The following is a 27477-nucleotide window of genomic DNA, read 5'->3' on the forward strand; positions in this document are numbered from 1 at the left end:
AAATCATTATATAAAAAAACACATTAATTTTCAAAATATTTTAAAGAATTAAAAACACATTTTACCTCATTGTTTTTAAACCAAAAACTAATAATAAGAAAATCAATTAATATTTAATAAGTTTAACAGTAATTAATACTAACTGAGTAATTGCCGCCATATCTCTCTCCTTCATTACTACCATCCACGGACTCCAATTCTTCCCACCCCAAAATGGAGCCGTGAACACAACGTTCTACCTCAACTCAGCTCCACCCCACCATGTCGTCTTCCTCCGCCACCACCACCACCACCCTCCCGGTGTTGGCGTTTCTCCTCCTCACGACCACCGCGATCACCGCCGCGCCGATTATCGGTCTAGACTCATTCTTGAGCCACCAATCCCGAATGGACCCTCACGCCTCGAACGACTCCTTCCTCTCTCTCCCTTCCTCCGTCAAAAAACCCCTCTCCCACTCCTCCGACTTCTCCCTCTCTCTCTCTCTCCCAATCTCCCTCTCCCTCCACCTCCTCGGCGACTTCCCCTCCGACACCCCCTCCCTCCTCTCCGCCTTCCTCTCCGCCGCCAGCCCCACCCACTTCCACGTCATCAGCCCCTTCGAGTCCCACCCTCTCTCCCACAGCCTCTCCCTCTCCCACACCCTACACCTCCACATCACCCCCTCCCAAACCCTAACCTCCCTATCATCCTCTCTCTCCCAAACCCTAACCTCTCATCTTCACTCCACACCCTCCTCCCTCCGCTCCCCTCTCCTCACCATCCCACATTCTTCAATAGACCAAATCATCCAAAACCACTTTATTAAACAAAACCCTAACCCTAACCCTAACCAAGTCCATCTCTACCTCCTCAACCTCCCTCCCGATTCCTCCAATTCTAATTCTAATCCCAATTCCAAACCCTATGCTTACACCTACTCCCCCGGCGACTCTTCTGCTGCTGTAACAAAGTGCTCCGGGACGTTCTTCACCTCCTCCCACCGCTTCTTCTGGATCGACCTCCGCGCCGGCCCCGTCGACTACGGTCCCTCGATCTCCGGCGACGGCGTCATCCCCCGCGGCGAGTTCCACCCCCTCGCCGCGCTCCACGGCCGTCCGAAATCCAACAAGGCCTTCGCCGCCGACCTCGCCTCTCTCGTCTGGAGCGCCTACCACGTCTTCCTCGCCCCCTCCCTCCGGATCCCCGTGCCCTTCGAGAATTCACTCGTGATTCAGTTCGTCCACGTGCACAGCGAGAACGAGAAGGATTTGGCCGGTTTGGATTGGAAATCGATCGAGAAGAGCTTCAGGTTTGAGGGTAAGAGCAATGGATTGCTTTTAGGGGATCAGAGTTTGAGCTTTAGGAAGTATGAGATTAGGTATTCAGAGTGCTCGATTTGCTCGTTCGCGATCTCGCGGTCGATTAATTCGTATACGTCTAGGTTTCTGTTTGATAATTATACCTTGATTGTGAGTGAGTATTTGGATTCGAAGCGATTACACCAGATTTTGTCTGATTCCGGCGATGAGTTGAGAAAGCTGGCTGGTGTTCCGGAGGAGGACTTTGGCAGGGTTGTTCCTGTGTATGTTTTTGACTTGGATTACACTTCGTTGTTGTTGCTTGATCGGTATCATCAGTCAGTGGCGTTTAAGGATATGGTGATTGCGGTTAGGACGAGGAACACGCAGACTGTGAGTGATTATAGTTGCAATGGTAGGCATGTGTTCATGCAGACGAGGCAACTTGAGCGGCCGATTGTTGGGTCGATTCTTCAGAGTATGTGGGGGGTGTCTCCAACACATTTGAATTGGAGCCCTCAACACAATGAGACTTTGGTGGATTATACGTGGAGTATGGGGCAGACGCCATTCGGGCCGTTTTCTGAGATGCTGAGTTTGTCCTTTGTGCAGAAGGATGCTGCCAGGAGGAATGTTCTGTTGACGTCGTTGAATTACAGCATAACGAGTGCTATAGATGTTCTTCAGAGTGTTGAGACGCATGGCGGGGCCAAGAATCTGCTCAAGCAGAAGCAGCATGTGGAGTTTGTGCAGAGATGGAACCTTTTCAAGTACAAGCTGAACAAGGCCGTGTCTGCATTGTCACATTTGGATTTTGACATGGCGTTGTTTTACTTGAGGTCCTCTGATCACGATCTGTATGCCATTCACTCCATTGTTTATCACGCCTCGCAGGAAATTGAGGCGTCCCTTGTGTGCTTTAGGGACCCTCCATTTCCCTGGGGTTCGGTCTCTATTTCTGCATCAGCTTTCCTTGCTGTCTCTTATATTTATGCAAGACGAGACAAGCTTTTTAGAAACAAAAGGAAGCAATTTTGATGCTCTCACTAGAGGAGGACAGAACAGAAGTTTGTATGATTTTAAGAAAACACGAAACAAAACATGTATCATTGTACAAGAGAGGTATGCTGATGATGGATTAAGTATTTAGATTGCTTGAACTATTTACTTGAGTTCAACCATATACATTTTCCTACTTTTTTCATGCTCTGTGATCAGTTTTGTTTTCTTGAGTTTATCTTCCCTTTTCCTTTCTCAGTATTATGACACTAGTTGATCGTTATTAAATAGCATATCACTGATATCAGTATTAGCTGAACACAAGTAGATTAGACATCCTAGAATCAAATCTGTAGTATGTAAGAGAAATAGGAGCCAAAAAAAAGATGCAAGGAGATCTAAAACACAGCCAAAGAGAGCCAGCCTTTTCTGGTTAGAACCAGGTACAAATCCTTGTAATGAGTTCATGCTAGAGTACAGTAGTATTATTAAGAAATTCTTGAACTATGCCCTGTAACAGCCACTGAATGCCCTTTATTTCTTGAAGAAGTAAAATTGCATCAATTTGAAAATCTCTTGTTCCTTGATGAGTTCATCTGGCAACAGTCCCTCAAACAGTATTCACGCTGCAGTTGCTCAAATAAAATCCAGCATTTAGTTTTAAATGATCACCCTGTGCTTGCAACATTTATGCTTTTAAGTGCTCAAAGTGTACATTGATTTTGCATATACGAGAGATATTTATATTTTTCTTGATGCTTTGGTGAGAAAAGAATTGGCTAGCAGTTGCTTAGAAAGTACCTTATATCAGTGTGGTCGAATGAATGAATTTCACACGTCCAAAATTGGTATCTTGTATCAAAGTTTGTATGATTTATAAAGAAAACACAAAACAAAACATGTATCATTGTACAAGAGGGGTATGCTGATGATGGATCGAGTATTTAGATTGTCTGAACTATTTACTTGAGTTCAATCATATACCATTTTCCTACTTTTTCTCATGCTCTTTGATCATTTTTGTTTTCTCGAGTTTATCTTCCCTTTACCTTTTTAGGGTATAAATCTATTGAAATCCAATTAAAAAATTTGATATGTCAACATTTTTACAGTATCTTTTAAAGTCTACAAGATTTTTTTATGTTAAAATAATCTTTCAAAATCTTAATTCAATATAGTTCCTTAGTGAATTGCATGCTACATAGTAACTAAATAACAAACTTAAAAATCTTTTTCTTAGCTAGAAGCATTAGGACATTCTACGGAAAAAAGAAAAGTTACTATTAAGTGAGCAAATATGTACATTGTACATGATAACAAAATTATCTACGGAAGATTAAGCATTTTCCAAGACAAATTTTTAGTTTTCATCTTGATTATCATATCTATTTTAGTTTTCATTAGATGGCTCCAATATTTTTGTTTTTTCTTTGATTTTTTTTTCTTTTTCTACTGTTCTTTTCCCCTTTGCTCCATTTCTTTAACCTGTCTTTTTTCTCCCCTGTGGGGAGGCCCTGATCTCTCTGCCACCACAGTGCAACCACATCGCATTGTTGCCTCTGCCACCTCTCCAAGCCGAGGCTTTTGCATCTCCAACCACCCTTTTTGTAAAACACATAAGCGTTAAGCAAACCACATTGCCCAAGATTGAGTCGTCGAAGCTATGGTGCTCTAGCCAAATTCCAGTGTCAAAGCTTCCAATGATGATGTCGGATCCGTAGTTGATTTGGGACCACCAACTGTGATGGTTCCTGAGACCAAAACCTAAGGGGAGTGCATAGTGTGAAGGTCGTCGCGATGGTCCTCGAGGAAGATGAGCATGGAGGGTTGCTGGCTGATAGAAGCAACTCGTTGGTGCAGAGAAGTCGTGGAAAACTTAGTGTTTATTTAGTTAGATTCCAGTTTTTTTTTTTTTTTGTTAGCCTGAGAACGAAAGACGAAAATCAAACTTTATTTTGTTAAATCTGTGTTTTATTTTGTTAAATCTCTACGATTTGTGGTGTTTGATGTTGTTTGTTCACTGATTTATTTATTTTTGTGTTGAAGAAATTTGGCTGACATTGTAGGGTGGTTTGGAGTAGGTGCTGGTGTTTCGTAATTTTAGGGTGGTAAAGAAGGGGACATGGATAGGGTTAAATTGGGAAATATAGAAGAAAATAAAGAAAATGAAAAAGTAAAAAGAAAAAAAAACTCAACCATTTATTTTAAAAGTAACAAATCTGATGGCTCAAGAAAAACTTTCGTAGCATATGAAAGTTGTTTACTTTCGCACGACATAATCCGTCCTTTTCTAAATACAAAATGGTGAAGGAAATGAGCTATGGAATAGGCTATTCCAACAATTTTCAATTGTTGAAATGTTTAGTCTACTAGCTATGACACAACTCGCATAACTACTACTCGAATAAAACAAGGTTGGCAATGTTTGAAATGCATTTTAGTCAATGTGAACGGGTGCTACAAATTCAATACGACAAATTCTCTCTTGGCTACTGCTTAGTAGCTTCTACAAATCATCCTTTTGCAATTTTGAGAAATTGCCATGACCTTAGAGAAATTGAACTATCTGACGCCACTTATTAGATGAGTATGTTTTTTTTTTTTTTTAACACTTGTTAGATGAGGATTCTAAATGGGACAAATATTCATTTTAATCCTGGAAAGTGAGACAGTAATAAATTAATTTTTAAAAGATGAAAAATTTAAATTTAGTCTTCAAATGTATAAAAAAAATATAACAAATTAGTCTTGCGGATAATTTAACAATAAATTAATTCTAAAAAATATAATTTATTATCAAATTGATCATTGAAATATTACAATTACATGACAAAATGATCTCACAAATTTAATGGTAAGACCAATTTGTTACATTTTTTTTACATATTTTGGGATAAAATTTGAATTTTTCATCTTTCAAAACTAATTTGTCACCACCACACTTTTAGGAATCAAAATGAGCATTTAACCATTCTAAATGACTTATGTAAAGGTCATAAATACAAAAAAAAAAAGGACAGTCAGGTCGAGTATTGGTCCATGATAGATCAAGTTGTAAGTTTTTTTTGTTCATCATTGTGTGTCTTTCTTCCCAATTTGTTAAGAAATTCGAGTTTAGTATCACTTAGGTTAACAACATGTTGGTATCAAGTTACAAGCTTTATTGCAATGAGAATAATCATTTTTATTTCTCTTTCTTAAATTTAGGAATGAACTTTGGTATATCTAATATATCTAATGTAAAAGAGTAGTTTGTGGAAATGTCCAATATGGACATCTTTTATCGTTGACACTTAGCTTGCTAATTGACAAAATTGTAATTTTAACAATACACTTGACTTCAGGTTTTTGTTTCCTTTACTCACGCTTTCGGCTTTCTCTTTCTCTTCCTCCATCTTCTCCTCTCTTCTTTTTTTTCTTCTTATATGCTAGAGCCTTCCCCACCAAATGGAGTCTTTTCGCTTTCCCTTTCTTTTTCCCGCGACTCAGTTTAAGATAGGAAGACCAAAAGGTTCACACAATTGTTCTTCTACCCTTCATACTGAAACTGCTTCATCCTTACTGTTGCCTTGGTAGACTTGCTTCTTCCTTCAATTATGTGGAAGCTCTGAAGAGATTTTGACAAAGAAGAGATTTGACAAAGAAAAGATCTTGAAGCCATCGGGAGGACTTGCATGTTCAAAACTAGGTGTTGATTTTTCTTGTGAGTTTGTTGTTTATTTTGTTGTTGATATTCTCTGTTTGTTCCTATCAATGATGAAATTGATGATGAAACCCCTCTACACAAATATGTGTGTGCGTGTTAAAATTAATGGTTAAATTTTATGATTTTCTTCACATATTTACTCTCTTAAAAATATATACCTCGAAACCATTCATGCTAATTTTTCTTAGATAAAGTTGCTTCCATTGTTAGGAAATATCAAAGGTTGCTTGATAAAGTTTAATGGCACTGCTTTTTCTGGTTTCATTGTATATATAAGTATCACACAATTGTCATGGTTATAGCAAGCATAATGTGCAATGACAGAGAAATTAGTCTAAACAGATTATATCCTTAAAATAAAATATTTTGTTTTGGTAATATTGAACATGACAAAAAATTCCCTCTCAAAGTTTGTTATGAATAATTTTATGTTCCTAATTTTCACTTGAAAGTAAAGGAACTTTTGTATTTCAGTAAATTTTTAATACAAGCATCAATCACAATTTAATTGACTAACCCCTATTAAGGGAAATAACAAAAGAGGAAATGGAATTGTCAAAAAATGTATCTCTTGCAAGATATTTACTACATTTTATGTTCTTTGTTGTTTGAAATGCACAGTTCCAGGGATGATGCATTATAGGAAAGCTCAGCAGGAGGTAGGGACAAATAACTACATGGTTTCCCTTAGCTGCCCCTGTTGTGCATGTCTCGTCAATGGGAAGGGCGATACTCTCTCCACGTCACCAGACTCACCAGAAGCAATGGAGGGACGGCCACGTCAGCCTGTCTCACCAATAACAATGACGACATGTCCACGTAAGCAGCTTTCTCGCCAATGGCAATGGCGGTTCAGGCTATATCGCCAGTAGCAGTTGCGGCAAGCTTGTAAAAATGAACCCCTCTTGTAAATAGTTTAGAAACAGACCCTCTTTGGTAAATACTTTGTAAATGAAACCCTCTGACGTAAATTTGCCGAATGTGAATACCCATAATAGTACAGGACACAATGTAACCAAAACAAAATTTCTTTTGGTTACTTTTTCGGGTACAAGAAAAAGTACTCCTTCTTCATTAACAAGTTCAACATTTTCTTTCTCACATATTTCAACCGTTCGATTCTAAAATAAAATTCTAACAATAATAAAATATCATATTGGTAGCGGAAAAATAAAATATCTCAATTTCATAATTAGGATTCGTGCATAATTAGAAGAAAATAAATCATTTTTGGATAATCATAAATTTCATAATTCATGCTCTGATAAACTTTAAGAATGTGTTTGGATGAAGTAATTTAAAATTTTAAAGAATTTTAAATATTTCAATTGAAATTTTTTCATTTTCAAAATTCTGTATTTGGATAAAAAAAATTAATTTTTTTCATTTTCAAAATTTTGTATTTGAATAAAGAAATTAAATTTCTTTCATTTTCCAAATTTCATTACTCCCAACACAAATACTCCACACCTTTTCATCCTCTCTCAGCCAGAGTCTCATCCTCTCTCAGCCTCCCTTCCCCCAAACCCCACCCATTCTCAATCTCAAACCTCACCGATTTCCCTTCTCTCCTCACACACTTTTCTTCCCATACCCCCACTCTCCCCATCGCCTCCACCTCCAAATGGGCCCGACCCAGCCTAATGCCCCTCCTCAAAACCCTCTCCGTCCTTGATCGTGCCCTCATCGGCGTCGCCGCGGGCGGCCTCGCTGGTGCCTTCACTTATGTTTGCCTCCTCCCCCTCAACATCATCAAAACCAAGATGAAGATCAAGGGCGCGACACAGATTTACAAAAACAACCTCGATGCAATCGTGAAAACCTTCCAATCTGAAGGCATCATCAGCTTCTACAATGGCATGTCCACAGTCGTCGTTTGCTCAACCACATTGCCTCGCGCCACGCGCTCATCGAAGAGAACAAGAATCGTGGCCCCCAGATTGGGGAAACTCCAGGTGAGAGTCACGTGTAAAAGAGAGAGAGAGAGAGGTTCGCCTCCATGAAGTGAACGGGAATTTTAGAATTCCCTCTCTTTTAGACACGATTTGCAATTCCAAAATTTTAGTTAATTAAGAAATATCTATTAAAATACTAAAATTTCAAATTCCTTTCAACAGGACATCCAAACAGAAAATTTTAGGCTTAGAAATTTCAAATCCTCTAAAAAATTATTTTCCCTGTTTTAAATACTTCATCCAAACAGGCTCTAAGGGTTTCCTAGATTAACAATTATAGGAAATCAATAGGATTTTAAAACCTATAATTCTCACAAATAATGGATAAACACTAAGTATTTTTCTCCACAGTGAGACTTCTCTCTAATATACTTTGATTTCTTGAAAGATGAGAGAAATGAGATTTCGCTTCCTTGAATATTCTTTCTGTCTCTCTACATTTTTTATGGTTAAGGATTAAAGAGAACACTTTAGACTTTATTTCACATTAGTGGGTATTAGTCTCCTTTATAATCACTACTCTTATCAAATAACAGTTATCTCTATAAACTTCTTCTATTTAATCCAATTACAATTTAGTCTTTGATTACTATTTATTTATTAGTATCCGTATAAGTCGCATGTCTCTTACATGAGACATTAATTCTAATAGACTTTGCCTATCTAACTAACCTTAGTATGCTCCTTACTCCTTAGAGAAAACGGGTTCTTTAATTACTTAAAATTATCAAATTCCAAACATTATTATTGGGGCACTAATTAAGGAGACTTCAACACAAGAGGATGCCCAGATTACACGGACTAATTTAATTGGCTATTCTTTAATCAAAATCTATTTTCCTTAATTCTTATTTTTGTTGAGAGTGATAGAGGTTACTAGTTCCTGGGTGATACAAAACATACATGTAGGAAGTAAATTAGTTAATCTTATAAAAAGATAATAATATTTTTTTATTTATATAACCTATTTTAATACTATTTTTAAGTCAATATAAGATTTCAATCATGTTTTCTTTTTTATCTTTGTTTATGTGAGACTTTAAATACCTCTATTTAGGGGTGGCCACAAGTGGTTTTTTCAACAACATCATGAAATCTATTCTGGACCGACCTCTTGCCTAATTGACACTCAATAAAATAGATATTTGAATAATTCGACACAAATAACAGTGGTAGTCCTTTCTGATAAAAAATGGTAGTTTTAACTTTAACAACTAACTGAATACGTAAGAATCCAACAAACTAACTAACCACTGCCAAGATACGTCCAACTTGCAATGACTTAACCATCTTCGACCCCAACACACACTTATCCCGAAGCATTGATTGAGTTTGCTTGGAACAAATTCCAACTGAACTTTAGCAATTAATTTGAAAATGGAGAAATAATGGGCATGCATTTAAAGATTTGCTTCGTAGTTAAGTTTTAGTTGGCGTTTAATATTATTATATAGCCTGTATATGATATTTAGCAAAAATTTTTCTTAACACATATTAAAAATATTACTAAAAACTTTTACCAACATTTAAAAAATATCATCAAATATAAATAAATATTCACTACTAAAAAAAATACTACTGAATTTTCATGATATTTTATCAAATATTATATATATAATTTATATCGTTAAAACCTTTAACAACATAGATTATACACCAATATTTAATAAAATATCATAAAATTATATTGATAACATTTATTTATATTTGATCATATTTTTTAAATGTTGACAAAAAAATTTAACAATTTTTTTTATTAAGTATAAACAAAAATCACATATATGGTAGGAAGGTTGTTAAGACACAAATACATGCACCAACATGGCAACATTACGTTCAGATGCAGTTGGAAAACAGTGGACACATAGGGACATGCATGTACATTAGTTTTTATATAATCAAAAGAGAATATATGTGTATGTATGTAAATAATGTAATATGTTAAAGGACCACTTATATAATGGACAAATTACTTGTTTGTTTTAACTTTGTAAACTTTTTAATCAAGATTTTAAGAAGATTAATAGAGAAGACATGCATTTTGAAAATTAAGTTTGATTGAGATGGGGTAATATTGTTTTTTTTTAAGGCAAAAAAAAAAGAATATGTGATCAATTAGCTAGTTTTAGATTACTTATATGTAACCAAATAATAGTTAGAAGGTAATCTAACTAAAATATATACTTATATAAATTACACAACCAAAAAAAACTTAATTATAATTAAAATTCTCTCTTAAAATAATTTACGTTTTCAAAAATCAATACTATTTGAAGCATAAAGTAAGTGAAATCAATTTTACAAAATAAATATTAATATTTTTTTAAAAAATTATACAAATATTACACCCAAAAATCATTTTATTCACTAGATCGACGTTATACAAATATGAACTAACTTAGAATTGATTTTTTTTTTTTTTGCCAATCAGCCTAACAAAATTTAATTATTTTCCTTAACATGCAACTCAACGTAATTCACAATTGCAAAGTGCAAACCAAATTACTATATATAGTGTATTTAATTAGTTTCAATGTGATTTCCCACATCTGAGATATAACTTTATAAGAAACTAATTAATAGATATAGTTTCCATAAACCAAATTAGAGTATTTGGTTTCACATTTGTGATTACTTTTGAACAGGTTTCGAAACATGCCTTTCAACAGGCACAAATTATATTAAAGAAAAACAAAAGGGGACAAAGTTACAAACAACTTAAACCCCCCCCAAAAAAAAGTTACAAACAAGTTGGAACTTTATTTCTTCTCATTTGAACCCAAGCAACAAATTCTCTCTTTTTCTAGCTCTTACAAGGCCAACAACAAGCTTGTTTTGCAGAAGACGCAAACTCATCCTAGCAAGAGGAGTAGCTTAAATCTTCTGTGCAATGTGGTTTTTTTTTTCTTTCCAAAAAAAAAAAGAAAAAGCGAACAACAACAACAACATTAATGTTTGTTGTTCTCTAACAAGGCTTGCCAACGAAGCAGTTTAGGGCACCAGCATGTCGTGTCAACCTGCTGACATGAGTTCCATCTCTTGGCTTCATGATGAGACCCTTTTTGTATGTCATCTTGATGGGTGAGCCTGAAGTGACGAACTTTGCACCATTCATGAAAAGGTCCATTTCTGATTGCCACTGCCAATTCTTCCACACATCGGGTCCGGCGTAGTCCCTGTGAGTGATCTCCTTGGCGTTGTCGTTGTTCGGAGCAATGAAACGGTTTCCTTGGCTCAGAATTGTTGGCCCTGAGCTCCCACCGATTGCATACATCAACCAGTGGGTGTAGTCGTTGTTGAGGACGTGCACGAAACCCCATCTGCACCTTGGCATCCTCTGGACCAGTCCTTGCCCGAAGTGGTTGAATGCCACTGTGATCTGCATGATCTTGTCTCCGTTGTATGAGTCACTAGCACCAAAGAGAAACACCTGCAATAACAACATCATTGCTTCATCAAAATTCAGCCCCATGCATGCATGCATGTCAAATTAGTAATTTACGTGCAAACTAGGGTTACATTGTTCCGTCCCAACAAAAGTCTCACTAATTAACAATCCTGGTCAAGGACCCATCAGTTCATTTTTTTTAAGGACAAAACAGTAAAGACTCACGAAAATGAAAGTGAAAAATATCTTAAATGAGTCATATAAACCTAACAATTCATCAGACTTAAGCAGAACATTATTAGTCCTAAACGGGGGACTTAAGCTACACGTAGGACTATGAGGCCCTCTAGTCCCTTAGACTCAACTAGGGTTATTATTATATCCCACCAAAGTATTAAGTATTATATTATAAGTAGTTGGATCTCGACTACATGTGAGTCTATTAGGTCCTTTATTTCCTTAGCCTCGATTAGGGTTACTATTCTACTATGACATCCCACATAAAATCTCACATTGTAAGTATAGAAACATGTCTAGTAATCTCTTTTAAGGATTGTTATTTTTACAAGGGCAACAACAACATGTAATGTAATGTAATGTAGTGTGATTACTTACATCATTATGTTTGGTCATGTGGCAATTTGAGATGGTGATGGCAGTGGAGCCTTGGATGATATCGATAAGACCATCGGCACAGTTAGAGAGGGAAACATGATCGATCCAAATGTTGGTGGATCCAAAAATGGAGATGGCATCACCATCACTCCTTGTTCTCAATCCATAATGGTCGGCGGAGTCCCTAATCATGCCACCATCCTTAGGTACGATGTCCTTGATGCGAACTCCGTGGATAATAACGTTGTTCACGAACTGAATGGTGAGGCCAGCACCGCCCCTAAATTGCACGTTTGCGCCACGACCATCGATGGTCTTGTCGGAGGAAATCATCAGCTCTTGCCTCAAACTGATGATCATGCTGTGTCCGAAGATGATCCACAAGGGGCCTTTTTGGGTGACAGCGTGACGGATAGTTCCCGGCTTAGGGTTCACCATGTCGTCATCGGAATTATCGGTGACGACATAGATGGGACCACCGAGCCCGCCGGTGGCCCGTCTTCCGAACCCTTTGCCGCACTTGGCTAGCCTGAACCGGTCATTGGCCCAGTCTTTATTGCATCTCCAGCAAGCGTCAATGGGGTTGGAGGCTTGACATTTGCCTCCTCCTCTAAGTTTCCTCTGCCTTAGTTCCCTCCTTGTGGAGTTTTCCAGTGCCCTGTATTATTGTATCAAATGTAATATAAAATCATGAGTTCAATTGTAATATAAAATCAACTAATTAGAAATTACGTTAAATGTGTCTTTTAAGGCAAGGACAAATCCAATCATAAGACAATTTTTATAAAATTCTTAATATAATATATACATGTGTAATTGTAAATTGTTCTCATAATATGAAAAAGGAAATATAAAAATTTAATGTATAACATAAGTTTGTTTCCACAATATTTATATGAATATTCTCCTACGACATAAAATTTCTAGATTCATCACTGCTTTGAGGTCATTACTATTAAATATGAAAAAGAGTAGGCATATAAAAGGAGATACATACATATGAACATGGAAATTGAGTTCATGGGCGACATCGTGGGGCTCTGGGACATAGGAATCAAGAGCAATTTTATGGGCTTCATCAGCTTGGGCTTTGAGAAAATCGTCAAACTCAGCAATGCCAGCCTCAAGGCATGGAATGACAATGGCGAAAGTGGCCAAGAGGGTGAAAGCAACCTTTGTTGCACTTCCAACCATTATTCTTTCCATGACTTGTGCTTTGTGTTTATTTTTGTTGGCTCCAAACCTTGGCTTTTTTTTTGCTTTTTTTTTTTCTGTATGGCAAGGTAGGCCAAGGTCTTGGGATCTGATTAATTGCAGCACTTAACGCTCAAAATTAACAAGACCTTGGCACGCCTATACCAATTAAAACCAAGTTTGTTGGGCTTGTAGCATAGTGCTTGGTGAGTTCATCGTTCAAATAGAAGGAGACATGCTTAAATAAGAGGGGTAATCCTTGAAAAGTGAAGGTTTTGATTCCAAATTTGGCCACGCAAAATGTGGCATGCAAACCGTTCTGTTTTGGAACTATAACCATCCCATCCAAACTTGCTTATGAAACGGTCTCCTTCCACTATGTCAAGTATCACCACTAACTTTGGTATCATTAATTAGTTGCCCTGATGCATTATTATCCACGTATGGCAATTTTCCAAATTTACTAAGTTTCTTTTGGCAATGCGTTATTATTAGCCTGACTTTGTCAACATTGTATTTTGGCTTCCGAGCCAGAGGGGTGCACACATTCACTCCTTTGGAGAAAAGGTAGGATCATATATGAAACCCTTGTCAACCTTTGGTTTAATTGCTCGGTTAACAGTGATATATAGTATATCCATTTAATCCCATATACAGATAAAATTGGTCAAACCTATATATTCATAGTACTAATTAGTCTCCGTTATAGGTGTTACTTTTTCTGATAATCCAAAAAAATACTTTACTATATACTTAAGTTTTAATCTTGCTCCACAAAAATAAATACTTTATGCTTAATATAAGCAAAGTCATCCATTTAATTTCAGAATATCCTAGACATATATGTTATATATGTGGGTTTGTATGTTCAATATATTTGAAAGGGTAGAAATTAAACTAGCCAAATTAAAAACCAGATCAGCACTTCAAGTGGCATCAACAGAACTCGTTTCTCCAAGTCCTGAAATTCTCAAGTGTTAGATCGTCTATAGGACATGGGATGGGAAATGGAGACCTTTTAAACCTGCATAGTGTAACTTTCATCGAAAAATTCTCATAAGATTCTATGCAACTTCAATGAAACAAGTTATTTTCTAATATTAATTTTAAAATTCATAATAATGGTATATAATTAACTGATTTTATTTTACTATTATTATTATTATTTTATATAAAATTAAACATAATATAAATATTACATAGAAATTATAATATGTATGTATGTGTATATATATGACTCATCTAAGACATTTAAACTTTCATACATAACTTGAGTATTTTATTTGAATAAATAATATGTACACTGAATGACTAGGGGCGAACGCGAAGCTAGAAGATTGTTTTATATAAGGGAGGCAAAGCCAGAAAAATATAACTTAATAAAGATCAGAAAACTAAAATTTCTATGCATATTGAGAAATTTAATATTATACAATATTTTTCAGTAATATATATATATATATATATATATATATATATATATATATATATATATATATATATATATATATATATATATATATATATATAACTAAATTGGGTATAAGAGATATTAACTTTGTTCTTTTTTTGTCATAATAAGAATTAAGAAATACTAACCAACAAATATAATTGAATATGCAAACCCATACTAATTAGTAGCAAAATATTAGAAGAAATTAGAAAAATATTAGAAACTTGGAGTGATCATACCCGTGTGATCACCCTCTCCCTCTCACACCGAAAGTATATAAGTTTTTTACATTATTATTCAACTACAAATTCTAATATATAATTAGCTTAATTATGTTTTTAATCCCTAAAATTTAGAGAAAATCCTGTTTTGATCCCTTAAATTAAAAAAAAATCATTTAGTCCATCAAATTTGAAAAATGCTATTTTAATTCCTCAAATTGACTGTTTAGGAACTAAAAATGGTTTTGAAAAAAATCATTTTAATCCCTTAATTCTAGTGCTTAGGGACTAAAATGTTTTTTTTAAAAAAAATTTAGGGGACCATAATCAGATTCACATTAAATTTTAAAGACTAAAAATATAATTAAGCTTGTATAATTCTATTAGCTTTTACATTACTATTTTAAGTCATGCCAATGACAATTTTGTTTGGTTGAGTATGTAAAAATTATGTAAAAACTTACACATACGATAGATAATTATTAAACTTATTTTATTTTATATGGAGTAGTAGAGAAGACGTGTCACTCATTTCTTTTATCCACAACTTGAGTTATTTGTTTTGTTTTTTGGGAGGGGTGGTCCATATAGACAAAATCAGAAAGGCAATGTAACAGTTGAAGGAGCAAGAAGCATGGAATTGAAGGAATTACTTGGAACAATTGAAAATGATTTCTTTATGGTGATTGCTGCTGCTGGTGTAGGCTGAGTTCTACTCTCGTTTGCCTATGAATCAAATCCAAAATTTCGAAAATATCTGAGCAAAATCATATTAATTTTAGGACTACTTGTACAATTGATTTTCGCCCTTTCTTAGTCATGGCTTATAGGTAAATGTCTTTATAAGAGAATAAAGAGGAGTCATAGCAACAACAATAGATGTTCATCAGTTACTTAGATAAATGTCTTTATAAGAGAATAATGTGTTGTCTAAGTGGGCAGTTTTGACGTAGGTCTAAAATGAAGATTTACAAAACTAACCAAACGTTAACAACTTAGTTTTAGCTATCACATTTAAACGGAAGCATGTCCAACCCAGATAAAGTACCAATCAGCAAATCAGGAACAAAAGGCAATAAAAAAAAGTAGGCTTAATCTAATATTTTAAGTCCTATTTGCGCAAAAGCTGAAGCAAAAAATTATGTTGCAAATCCTACATCAGTCAGTCATAGACTCAGGAGTCACTGTCATTTTAGCCAATATATTAGCAAATTGGGTCACAAACACAGACCACTAATTTGATTAAGCATAGGAACTTAGTCAACACAGCAAGCTCACCCCTTCCCTAAAACCATGCAACCCAACAAGGCAAAAAACTCTTGAGCACGCTCACAAGTTATCAAAAGCCACTTCGAAGAGCAACACTCGTGTAGATTTACAGAGCATGAGTAGATGCCATCACCAGTAAGAAATATACTGGAGGGGCATGGCTTACATTAGCTTGATGCATGTCATACAACAATTATCTATAAAACAGCAGGATTCTTTTCAACATACAAACAGCCTTAGGAACTATCTGATTCATTTCCTGAATCAATATTCATGTGTTGCGGATTCTTCTAGCCGCTAATCTCATCCTTGTACCGCTTTTTATCTTCACGTGCTTTTGCCTCATATGGTTCCTTCTCTTCCGCTGTGCATTCAATAGGTAAAACAATGTACAGTCAGTGACTTAGTCCCTAAACATAATAAATAAGCTAAGATCATAAATGACACTAAGTGGAACTGCATGAAATGGAACAATTGGCAGCCAGTCATACCTGACAACTTTTTCCATTTCTCTCCAAGTACTCTTCCCGCATCCGTAAATGAAATTCCAGGATTAGTCTTCTTTAGATTCTGTCAAAAAAGAAGAAAAAAATCAGGAAATATTAAGTAGAACTGAACTTAAATAAACCCCTGCTTGACTTCAGGAAGATTTTTTAATTTTTTTACAATCAAAAGCTGTTGAAAATTGTGCTAAATGTCAAATTTGGCTACGTTGAGTTCGGAGCATGTGTCCAGACACATTGGAACAGTACCTATTTAAGTTCACTTGCATTAATTACAGGTTTTGCTGGATGATCTCAACATTTATTACCTGGCATTTTGAAGACATTTTTCTTTACCCAACCTGAGAAACTTTGATTTTCTCCCCCAAAATATCCAGTAGAGCTAATTAAGTATTATACAATTACAAACCTACTTAAATTGCCATTGTAATTGTTACCCCAAACTCTGAGGCTAGGCAGCTATGCGGAAGTAAGGTGATAACTGATAAATAATCCCACCCACAACTTCCACACCCAAATCCAAAACCATATAGCCAATATGATATACAATAGAACACACCTCTCTTTCCAATTTAGAAAAGAACATGAAACCAGACATTGCCCTCTTGGGTGCATTTGGGTCTTTTTTCTTCTTCTGTTTTTTCTTCTTTCCATCTTCATCATCTTTTGATTTCTTTTTAGAAGTAGATGCCTTAGAAGGCAGATCCTTCTTTGATTCCTTTTTGGCAGGCTTCTGAAAATTGGTCACCATTAAGGTGTCAGACACACCATAGATTTTTAAGAGTAGAGAACTATCACAAAGATAACAAAGGCAAACCAAAATCGCTTGCCTCTTTCTCATCACCACTATCACTGCCATCAGAATCATCTGCCCCAGAGTCATCGGTAGGAGAACCTTCATCATCCTTGTCAGCAACAAAGTCGGAATCCTGCAGACATTTACCACTGTTTAATAGCCTGAATATATATGTGTGTGTGTGTATATATATATATATATATATACACACACACACATACACAGAAGCACAGAACAAATGCATACAAAGCAAAACAGAAAACACAAGAAACTAAAATGGATAAACTTAAAATAGGAGAAAGGCCAACTGCATGCTTATGGATGTAAGTTCAATAATTGCAAAAACTGAAATGTAAGCTTTGAGTTCACTTATTTTTTCATGCCCAAGCCCAACTTTCAGATATTGTTGATCAACATAAATAAATAATGTTGTCTCCTTGATTTATAAAACTAGAACACAAATTTACTAAATGCTACTTATGAACTAAAAGATAAGGATGAAAATTTTATAAAATATGTTTGATCACCTCCTCATCACTTTCATCTCCACCAGCTTCATTCTTTATGCGCTCAAGATGTGGATCAACAGCATCATCATCATCATTCTCAAGAACCTTCTTTATACCAACAGTAGGTTGGGCATCTCCTAAGTTCATAATTTTCAAGCCCTTTGAACTGCATGTGCAGACCAAAAACAAATTGTTTATATAACAATAACAATTAGTTGTATGTAAAATTTGGCAATGGGCTAACATTTACCTGATAAATTCATACAAATTGTGGTACTCATTTCTCTGAATATTACGGAAGAGATGTTCTTGTTCAGATTTTAGTCTGATGAGAAGGTCAAAATAATGCATATTGGAACCACCACCAGCATGCCGCTCAAATTCCACATAGTCAATCTGATAAGAAAGGGTAAAAAACAATTAAAACCTCCATTGTGTAAATATCATATACTATATCAACCAGTAATTGACATCAGGTCATCTATAGGCACAATCAGATTTTACCTCTTCATGAAGACTAAGAGTGGGAGGTTTAGGAAGAAAGAAGAAGCTCTTCTCAAGGGGATACAGAATTCCATCTTCAGCTTTCAAAGATTATTTCACTGCATAACCATCTTGACAACTTCTAAATTTTCCAGGCTTAGTCACTTTGGCACCAGACTAGCCACGTAATATTGTGGTGAATACTTCATGAATAAGCCCCTAATTATTGAATTGAAAATGAAACACCTCAGATACTGCATCACGTGATATGCATGACCAACCGTTAACAAAATTCATGCATCACTCAATCATCTAAAATGTGCAAGATGCTCTTTTCTATTTTCCCATACAATCCTTGAAGAGCAATATCTCGGGTTATATAATGGCATGAATCAATTATTAACAGTTTAAGCAAAATACCTTATAAGACAGCTCCAACTTGTCCTTGTACTTTGTGTTATAAAGATCTTCATTCATCGCCAATTCACTTTGAACAACATAATCGGTTTCGAACTATACAGAAATGAGTAAAACAATGTTAGGTTCAGAAGCAAGTAAAATACACATCACATAAAGTGGCAAATTATGAACTATTGAGCAATTACCTGCATAACAATATGAGGGTACAAAGTTTGTCCCTTCCGAATAGGGGGATCAAGACTAATAATGACAAAGGTATGTGGTTGATTAGACTACAAACATAATAGAAATTGTCAGTACACTTTACAAGTAAAAAAAAAAAGCATCAATTTAAAGACATGGCTGGCTAATGGCATTGAAAATAAATATCAGTAAACTTAAATGAAAGTACAGGATCAGGAAATGAACCTTAGGAAGTAAAAATAGGCGAACCACACTGCTATACTGGATTTTGAAATCATTAGCCTGTCCTTGAAGCAAGAATGACAAGAAAAACCAATGTAAGTTCTCTACATAAAAGTACAAATTTTTATTAGAAAATATTGATACTTAATATATTTATTGAAAGTACACGAATACAAGCATTACAAAAGACTACTAAAAGAAGTCAAAAATACGAGAATGATACATGTCTATGCATTTAAAGACATCACCTTGGTGTAAGGATAGCAATACCCTCAAATGTAACAACAGCATCTTCACCTCCAGCGCCAACATCAGCCATAGACATAATTTTGTCGCGGAAAACCTGATGCCGAAAAATATAAATGTCAGTTTACATAGAAGTTATTATAACATGGGATCTTTTATAGTCAGGAGCAAACTCACCTGAGCAGGGGGACGATTTTCATCACCAACAAACTGGGTGTTGGAATTTGGTATATGAAAACTTATCTCCATCAGTGAATCTTTCTAAGATCATAACAAAAACAATATTAGACCATAAAAAAATCACAATTGAATTTTACCTAATAACTAGAGTCTTCAATATTCTACAAGCCCAAACTTGAATGAGAACAATTTTCTTGCAAAAAGCTGCCAGTCTGGCATGAATTTGTTAAAACATATAAGACTATATAAGTGCATGAAAAAATAGATATACCTCATTAGCTCCAGTTGTGTCATCCACATGAAACTCCAAGATGACATCATTCTTCCCTTGAAGCTGTGTTTGAGAGACATCAGCTAGAGACACTTCAAAAGCTTGCTTTGAACCAACCATGAAAGCCAGCATATTTCCTGAAATAGAAATAAAACATAAGAACATCTACTCTACTAGTATAACTATAGAAGTAGTCAAGTCAAATTTTATCAAGCAAGCTCCACCATAAGAAAAATGCTTTGATTGCAAAAGAAGAAAACAAGAATGAGATAAAGTTCCTCTTTGAGAAGTCAACCACCACCACCCAAACACACACACACACACAAAAACAAAAAACATTTTCCTATCTTAACAAAGTTTTTTCAGTTAAAATTGCACATAATGTGATTACCAAAGAGGAGGTAGTGGTGACTAAAATAATGCATCTGACACTTAAGAGCATGACAAAAGAAAAGAAGCAATTGGGGAGAGAAAAACGTAGCAGCACATAAGTGCACAGCCTTTCTTCATATATGGAAATCATCCTGCACTATCAAGAAAAACCAATGCTCTCCAAGAACAAACTGGATGACATTAACTGAATTTGTTTGAAAATGTAAACCTCTACCCTTTGCTGAAAATATTACATACCATTTCCTTATGAGTGATGCTATATCAAACAGAACTTAATGTCAAACTAACTTTTTTCCCCAGACACTAAATTTACAAAATCTTTGGCTAGTAAGGATGACAAAGAGAGATGTTTGAGATACACGTGACATGACGCAACATGCGGAGAATATCAGTCACAACACATAAGTCAGTTCAAGTAATTTTCACCAACCATTTAGATCAACTTCTCCCCAATTACGTCCACTAACAGAAAGCTGCTTCTCTTCTACCGATATCCCACAGGTGTTTTGGAAAAAATTGGTCAAACTTACAACATCCTGCAAAATATGTATAAAATAACAATATAAAAAATTAAGATCCAGGTCCAGCATTTGATAGCAAACCAAGTCCAACTCCTCAATATTTAGATTTGTCAAAGTTAATAAAAGGAACAAAATATAAGAAACCAAATCAAAAGTTTGAATTCCTTTTTCCACATAAAATGAATGAAAATACACATTCAAGTGGGCAGAGAGAGAGTAGACTAACCTGGTCACGAAATCCCTTGTAATCTTCTTATTGTTGAACAATAAAATAGGTATCGTTAAATACTATGTGGTGTTGTTTATAATTCTATTGTGTTTTATGTTAACATAATTTTTTTTTAGTTCAACTAAAGTTGTGGGTTAAATGCAAATTTTATTAACATATTAACTCATTTTTTTTATAGAAAGATTGAGATAATTTTATAAAAAATTGAATGAATAAACAAAAAAAATATACAAAGGCATCACAAAAACAGGATAGAATATTTTTAAAAAAAATAATTAGAAAACACAAAATAATTTTATAAAGAAAATTACAAAACAAAAACAAAAAAAAAATAAAAACAAAAACAATTACAACTAATAAAAAAAATCATTTTTTTAAAATTAACCACCCTAAGAAATAGATTCTCATAAAGTCATTTACAAAAAAAAAAAAAATGCCACCTTACGAAATAGTTCTTGAAGAATCAATTTTTTAAAGTGATTAAAAAAAAGAATTAAGAAATCGATTCCTAAAGAATTGGTCTCTTAATTCATGGGGAACCATTTCATACTTATTCAATAAAATATATTATTTGTGCAAATATTTGTTAGATTATATTATTTGGGTAATTTTTTTTATATTTTGGTATTATTGGGGTAAAATTCTCAACTATTCATGTCCATAATTAAATTAAGATATATATTCTTTATATTTTCTCTACATTCTAAACAATATTTCTTCAATTTTCAATCCATTTTATTATACCTTACCTTATTTCATATACTTGGAGCAAAATAAATTAGCCAACTATTTTTTTTCTTTGAATATGTAAATGTAAATTAAAATTCAGCCATAGCTAGGAGAAAAATAAATTCTTCCTTAAGTATATTACACCAATACTACGGCCATATCGAAATCGAACGGTCCACATCTTCTTCTGAAAACACTAAAAAAGAAAAAAAGAAATCAAATTCCGAAATTAGGGTTTCAACTATTACATAAGGAGTTTCCACCGTTTAGCTCACACTGTTCTTCTTCTTCGTCTTCCATTTCCAATTCTCTGTGTAGAAGCCATGTCAAAGGGTCCTGGTCTCTACTCTGACATTGGCAAGAAAGCCCGAGGTTCTCTCTCTGTATATTTTATATATATTACTGATATTTGATATTTTTATTTTTAAAAAATTTACTTTTTTTTTTTATTATTGTAGATCTCCTCTTCAAGGACTACCACAGTGACCAGAAGTTCACCATCACTACCTACTCACCCACTGGAGTTGTAAGCTATTTATTATTATTATTATTATTATTATTATTATTATTATTATTATTATTATTATTATTATTATTTCTAGGACTGATTGAACTGGGTTTATTCCAATTTGTGTTGGGGTTTGTTTGTTACGGGAGGTTTGCTTGTGTAGGGAAGGGTATTTGTGTTGTTGTGTTGTTTTGGGTGGCATTACTGTGATAGCATTAACAATTTTGTGTTGTTTTTCTTTAAATCACGTGCGGAACATGGATAGGTGTTAGGTGTTGATGCATGGTTCTGAGAATGTTACTTACTTTGGTGCTCTTTCCTTCTGTGTTTTGTGTGTGATGCTGCTTTAGGCTATAACATCCTCAGGGACCAAGAAAGGTGATCTTTTTGTGGCTGATGTTAACACCCAGTTGAAGAACAAGAACATCACCACTGATATCAAATTAGACACTAATTCCAATGTAAGTTCACTGTTGTTGCTTGGAATGTTTTGTTCTTCTCTGTACTTTTGGGCTTGCAAAACTATGAAAACCAATTTTGATGGTTGATATATGTTGTAATAACCTTGGAAGGTGGGATTTTAGTTGGTTTCCATTTGTTGGTATTTGTTCATGTTATGGTGGTGTGTGAAATAGTCACCACTGACTGGCTTTTTCTGGTTTCTTATTGTTTTGAAACCTCATACTCTTAACATTTTCAACTAGTCTGTTCGAGCCCTGCTAAAAGGGCAGTGCGGTAGATGTGAGGTAGAACTGCTATTCAATTTGCTAACATCAGATTAAGAGATTAACTAGGGAAATTGGAAGTAGACAACTTCAAAATAAATTATAAAGTTGATAATATTGTAGAATTGAAATTGGAGGGGCTTTAGTTACATGCCGGCTGTAATTGAAGAGTGTTTCTATTTGCCCTCTCTTCCTTATTGTATCTGTTTGCAAATGCCTTTGATACTCATTCAATACGGAAGGGTGTTCTGATTTTGATTTCAGCTTCAATGAGCTGAGTTGGTGAGGATCCCTGTTGAACGTCTTCGTGTGTGCATATATAATGGCAATTAAAATTCATAATCTACACAGATATCTAATGCACTATTCCTAAACTTGATTTGCATGTAAGCAATGGGGCAATGGGGCAATGGGGATATTTGAAGGATTTTATTTGTATTAGGCTTGGTGTTTGATATTTGTGCAATGTCAACCAAAATCATCATATGCTTCTTGCAACTATGTCAATTTGCTTTTATCTTTAATTTACACAGGCCTATTCTATTGCATGAGTTTCACTAAAGTTGATAATGCATTTGCACTCCAGCTTCTCACAACTATCACTGTCAATGAGCCTGCTCCTGGTCTCAAGACTATTTTTAGCTTCAGAGTTCCTGATCAAAGGTCTGGAAAGGTGAGATAAGTCAGTCATTTTGTATGTGAGAATGTTTGATTCTTCACAGGAAAACATGATTAACTAAATTTGAGAAACAAACCTCATCATGAAACAGGTGGAAGTTCAGTACTTGCATGACTATGCTGGAATAAGCACCAGTGTTGGGTTAACAGCAAACCCAATTGTCAACTTCTCTGGCGTTGTAGGAACTAATGTACTTGCCCTTGGTACTGATGTTTCTTTTGACACCAAAATTGGGGAGTTAACTAAATTCAATGCTGGACTGAACTTCACCAAAGACGATTTGGTTGCCTCATTGACTGTGTGAGTAATTATTGTCCTCTTTTGAGAGGATGCTTCTAATTGGAGTTTCAGCATTTATTTCATTTGCCTCATTTAGATTTAGTCTTTTACATGTGGGAACTATGGAATTTTTAAATTAATCTTGAGCTTGTTTGTTCTTTTCTTCTGCTAGTGAAGTACTTTGTAGTTTTCTAATGCTTAACTCTAGCTGAGGTTCCATTATATAGAAGATCTTTTTTCCCTTTTCTCTTTTGGATAAGGTTATTGTTGTTGTTGTTGTCATCGTCTGTTTACATGTATTGATCTTACCCTATTAGACAAGGCTTTGTTGTAATATTTCCCTATTTGAATATTCTGTATAAACTCTTCTCAGGCCTGTTGTGTTTTGATGATTGATAGTACGAGCTTACATGTTTGGTGGTACGATGAATTCTTGTGTGCAGGAATGACAAAGGGGATGCCTTGAATGCTTCATACTACCATGCAGTCAATCGCTTGACCAACACGGCTGTTGGTGCTGAGGTAACTCACAGATTCTCAACCAATGAGAACACCCTCACACTTGGCACCCAGCATGCATTGGATCCATTGACCACCATGAAGGCTCGTGTCAACAACTTTGGCAAGGCAAACGCTCTCATCCAGCACGAGTGGCGCCCCAAATCCTTCTTCACCATTTCTGGGGAGGTTGACACTAAGGCCATTGAGAAGAGTGCAAAGGTTGGATTGGGTTTGGCCCTCAAACCCTAAAGAATTTTGAGCTATTCTGACAAGAGCATTGAGGTAGTAGGCATTAGGAAAGCACATAGTTGTCTGTTAGACTGAATTGTTTGTTCAAGGTTGATTGTCTTGGACGGAAGTGTTCATGGTATTTTGATGCATTGAGCAATTCAAGGTTGTATTGTATAAATAAGTGATATAGACTATTTCTATAAACCAAATGTACTCGAAAATCACAAGATTTTGAAAGTCTAGTTGATTCCCCAAATGTTATTCGAAATTCACAAATTTTTTATATAAAGATTACGAAAAAACAGTAAATGATTTAGTTAGTGGAATAATTTTGCTAAAATATTCTTATTCTTTCAATTTTTATAGCTTCAAGCTGAAGCATATACATCAGATTGAATAAGCTGTAAAATCTAGTTGATTCCCGCTGTGGTCTATAGATACTGAGATTTGAAGCCCCTGCAAGGGCCTGCACTGCTGTTATTTCTTTGTTTGAGAACAGCCAATTGTTCCTTCTTTTCCAGAGTCCAAGCCAACTCAAACTCTAGCAGCATTAGTTGAAAGTTAAATAAAAAAATGAAATGAATGGTTTGTTGAAATTTAATTAATCATTAAAACATTAAATGTGAGATTTTATTGAAGTACTTTAATCAATCAAACATCAAATGTAAGATTTTATTAAAGGAAATACTTTTTGCACGACAAAATTAGACAAGCTGAAACTTTAGATTAATAATTAAGATAAAATAATTTTACTCAATTAGGGATTGTAAAACGGGTTGGTCTTACTCACCAAAAATGGGATAAGACGGGTTGATCCGCTCAGACTTGATGGGTTGGACATGCTGGCCCGTCCTGCTTGAAGGTGGATTGACGGGTTGATTTGCCCTTAAAAAAAAACAAAAAATCTTAAAAAATAATTGATAATACAAAGTATTTAAAATAATAAGTTAATCTTAAAATCTTAAATCACAGTATTTAAATTACACAAAATACTAATAGTTTTCAATAATAACTAATAATAATAAGTCTACTAAGTAGCTAAATCACAACACAAAATCATAAACTCTAAAACTAATATTGAAATCTTAAATAATACAAAGTAATTAAACATAAATCAAACTAAAAGATTCTTCATATCCTTTTTATATATTTTTTAAGTCTCATATTAATATAATTATTATTTATAAAAAAATTAATATTGTGACAGACCAATCCACCCCGTCTCATCTTTGGAACGACAGGTTGGCAGGTTAGGCAGGATGGACCACGGCAGGCTAGTGGGCCAAGATCTTCATCCCACCCTACCAAATTGATAACAAACCAGTCTGCCCCATTTCACCATCCTTGGCGTTAGTAGATCTACGCAATATTGCATTTGGTGGTGAATATGATAAAAGTATTAGAGAAATGAAGATAATTATATAGTGTAAAATAGTGTCAATTATTTGATGTTTAAATAATAACATTATTTTTATTGGTCCATATGTGAAATGTTATCATATATAAAAATCATTATTATTTATATAACAATTGGTGGTGTGATGTCGTGGAATCACTTTTTTATGGCAAAACATGTTTTTGAACCTCTAAAAATTTTCAAATTCAGCTATAGTTTTAAAATTTTGCCTCTATTTTTGTTCTTATAATTTGAAAATAATCTTTCTAATTTTTAAAATAGTGAAAATTAGTATTTAATGGTTGTTATAAACCATCACAAAATACACTTTGAAGTTTGAGAACTAAAGGTAAAGTATTTTCAGATTAGAAGAATGAAAATAAATAAATATTTTAGAGGACTAAAATTAAAAATAATTTTTTAAAGGAATAAAATCTAATATGAAAATTTTTAGAGGAGTTAAAAACATATTTTACTCTTTTTATAAGCTAATATGGGCATGACATTGTTGGACACCAACCAAAAGTTATATTCTTTTTAAGGCGTAAAGTGGCCTTTTAAAGTGTAAAGAGATGAGAATAGGGTTTCTGTGATGCTTCCAAAATATCTAATCTTTCATTCATATAAAAAGGCCTAAAGTGATGACTTTTTTTTTATTTGTTGTATCTATTTTTGTATGCATTATTTATTGTAGCTATTATACAATTATAAATAGGACATCATTTAAACTGTTGGATAATATAAGAATAGAATTTATTATGCGATAAATGTAATTCAGTTGGTAATATATGCTAGTGTGAGGAGAGAATTTGAGTTTAATTCCTGCATTATATATTCTTAGGGAGAGATGAAAAGTTTATTAAGTATGACTAAATCCGATCTAGAATTAATCTCAATGTTAATCCAAATGAATGGAGCTTATCAGGATATTTTGGGACACCACTGAAAAGCCTAACACTAATTATAATATACTAAATGAAAAAAATAGAATTTATTATTTTGTTAGCAAGTAAATATATGTGAATTATATGACTTAATTTTGGTAGAGATTAAGTATATTTATATGAAAGACAATCTTATTTGATCAAACAAAGTTTCTTAACTAAAAATTTAACGCAATTTCGTATATGATTTTCTTAAACAAATTCATTTATGATTTTTTTTATTTGGTCACTTCATAATAAAACTTTTTCAAATAAGTTGTCATTTTATTTCCTGGTAAAGTAAGTTATCATTTATCATCATACCGTATACTTGAATAACTGCAAAAAAAAAAAAAAAGTAAAAACAAGTATTTAAGTAAAGGATTCAAATATATTCCTGCATGTGAAATCATTTTATTCAAATACTTTTTTTTGTGAGCTTTTATTCTACTACTTGTTACAGAAAAATGAA

At 34.3% G+C, this 27477-nt stretch overlaps 3 protein-coding genes and 1 pseudogene across 3 annotated transcripts; 2 read left to right on the forward strand and 2 right to left on the reverse strand.

Moving 5' to 3' along the window:
• The first annotated feature begins 146 nt into the window (after window positions 1-146).
• On the forward strand, window positions 147-4240 carry LOC114382166. The gene is made up of 2 exons (XM_028341398.1): window positions 147-2400; window positions 3813-4240. The coding sequence occupies exon 1, from the start codon at window positions 262-264 to the stop codon at window positions 2314-2316; it is 2055 nt and encodes a 684-aa protein (XP_028197199.1). The 5' UTR covers window positions 147-261; the 3' UTR covers window positions 2317-2400; window positions 3813-4240.
• A 6436-nt stretch (window positions 4241-10676) lies between these two features.
• On the reverse strand, window positions 10677-13349 carry LOC114382030 (pectate lyase-like). Its single transcript, XM_028341261.1, has 3 exons — window positions 12939-13349; window positions 11942-12599; window positions 10677-11368 (listed from the first exon to the last, which is right to left on the reverse strand). Exons 1-3 carry the CDS (start codon window positions 13145-13147, stop codon window positions 10904-10906), a joined length of 1332 nt encoding a protein of 443 aa, XP_028197062.1. The 5' UTR covers window positions 13148-13349; the 3' UTR covers window positions 10677-10903.
• A 2587-nt stretch (window positions 13350-15936) lies between these two features.
• LOC114381636 lies at window positions 15937-22063 on the reverse strand (annotated as a pseudogene).
• Window positions 21974-24962, forward strand: LOC114382779 (outer plastidial membrane protein porin-like). The gene is made up of 6 exons (XM_028342388.1): window positions 21974-22135; window positions 22222-22289; window positions 22622-22732; window positions 23583-23669; window positions 23767-23975; window positions 24398-24962. The coding sequence occupies exons 1-6, from the start codon at window positions 22087-22089 to the stop codon at window positions 24702-24704; spliced, it is 831 nt and encodes a 276-aa protein (XP_028198189.1). The 5' UTR covers window positions 21974-22086; the 3' UTR covers window positions 24705-24962.
• The last annotated feature ends 2515 nt before the right edge of the window (window positions 24963-27477 follow it).

Source organism: Glycine soja, chromosome 13 (genome assembly GCF_004193775.1).
Source record: "Glycine soja cultivar W05 chromosome 13, ASM419377v2, whole genome shotgun sequence".
Lineage (NCBI taxonomy): Eukaryota > Viridiplantae > Streptophyta > Magnoliopsida > Fabales > Fabaceae > Glycine > Glycine soja.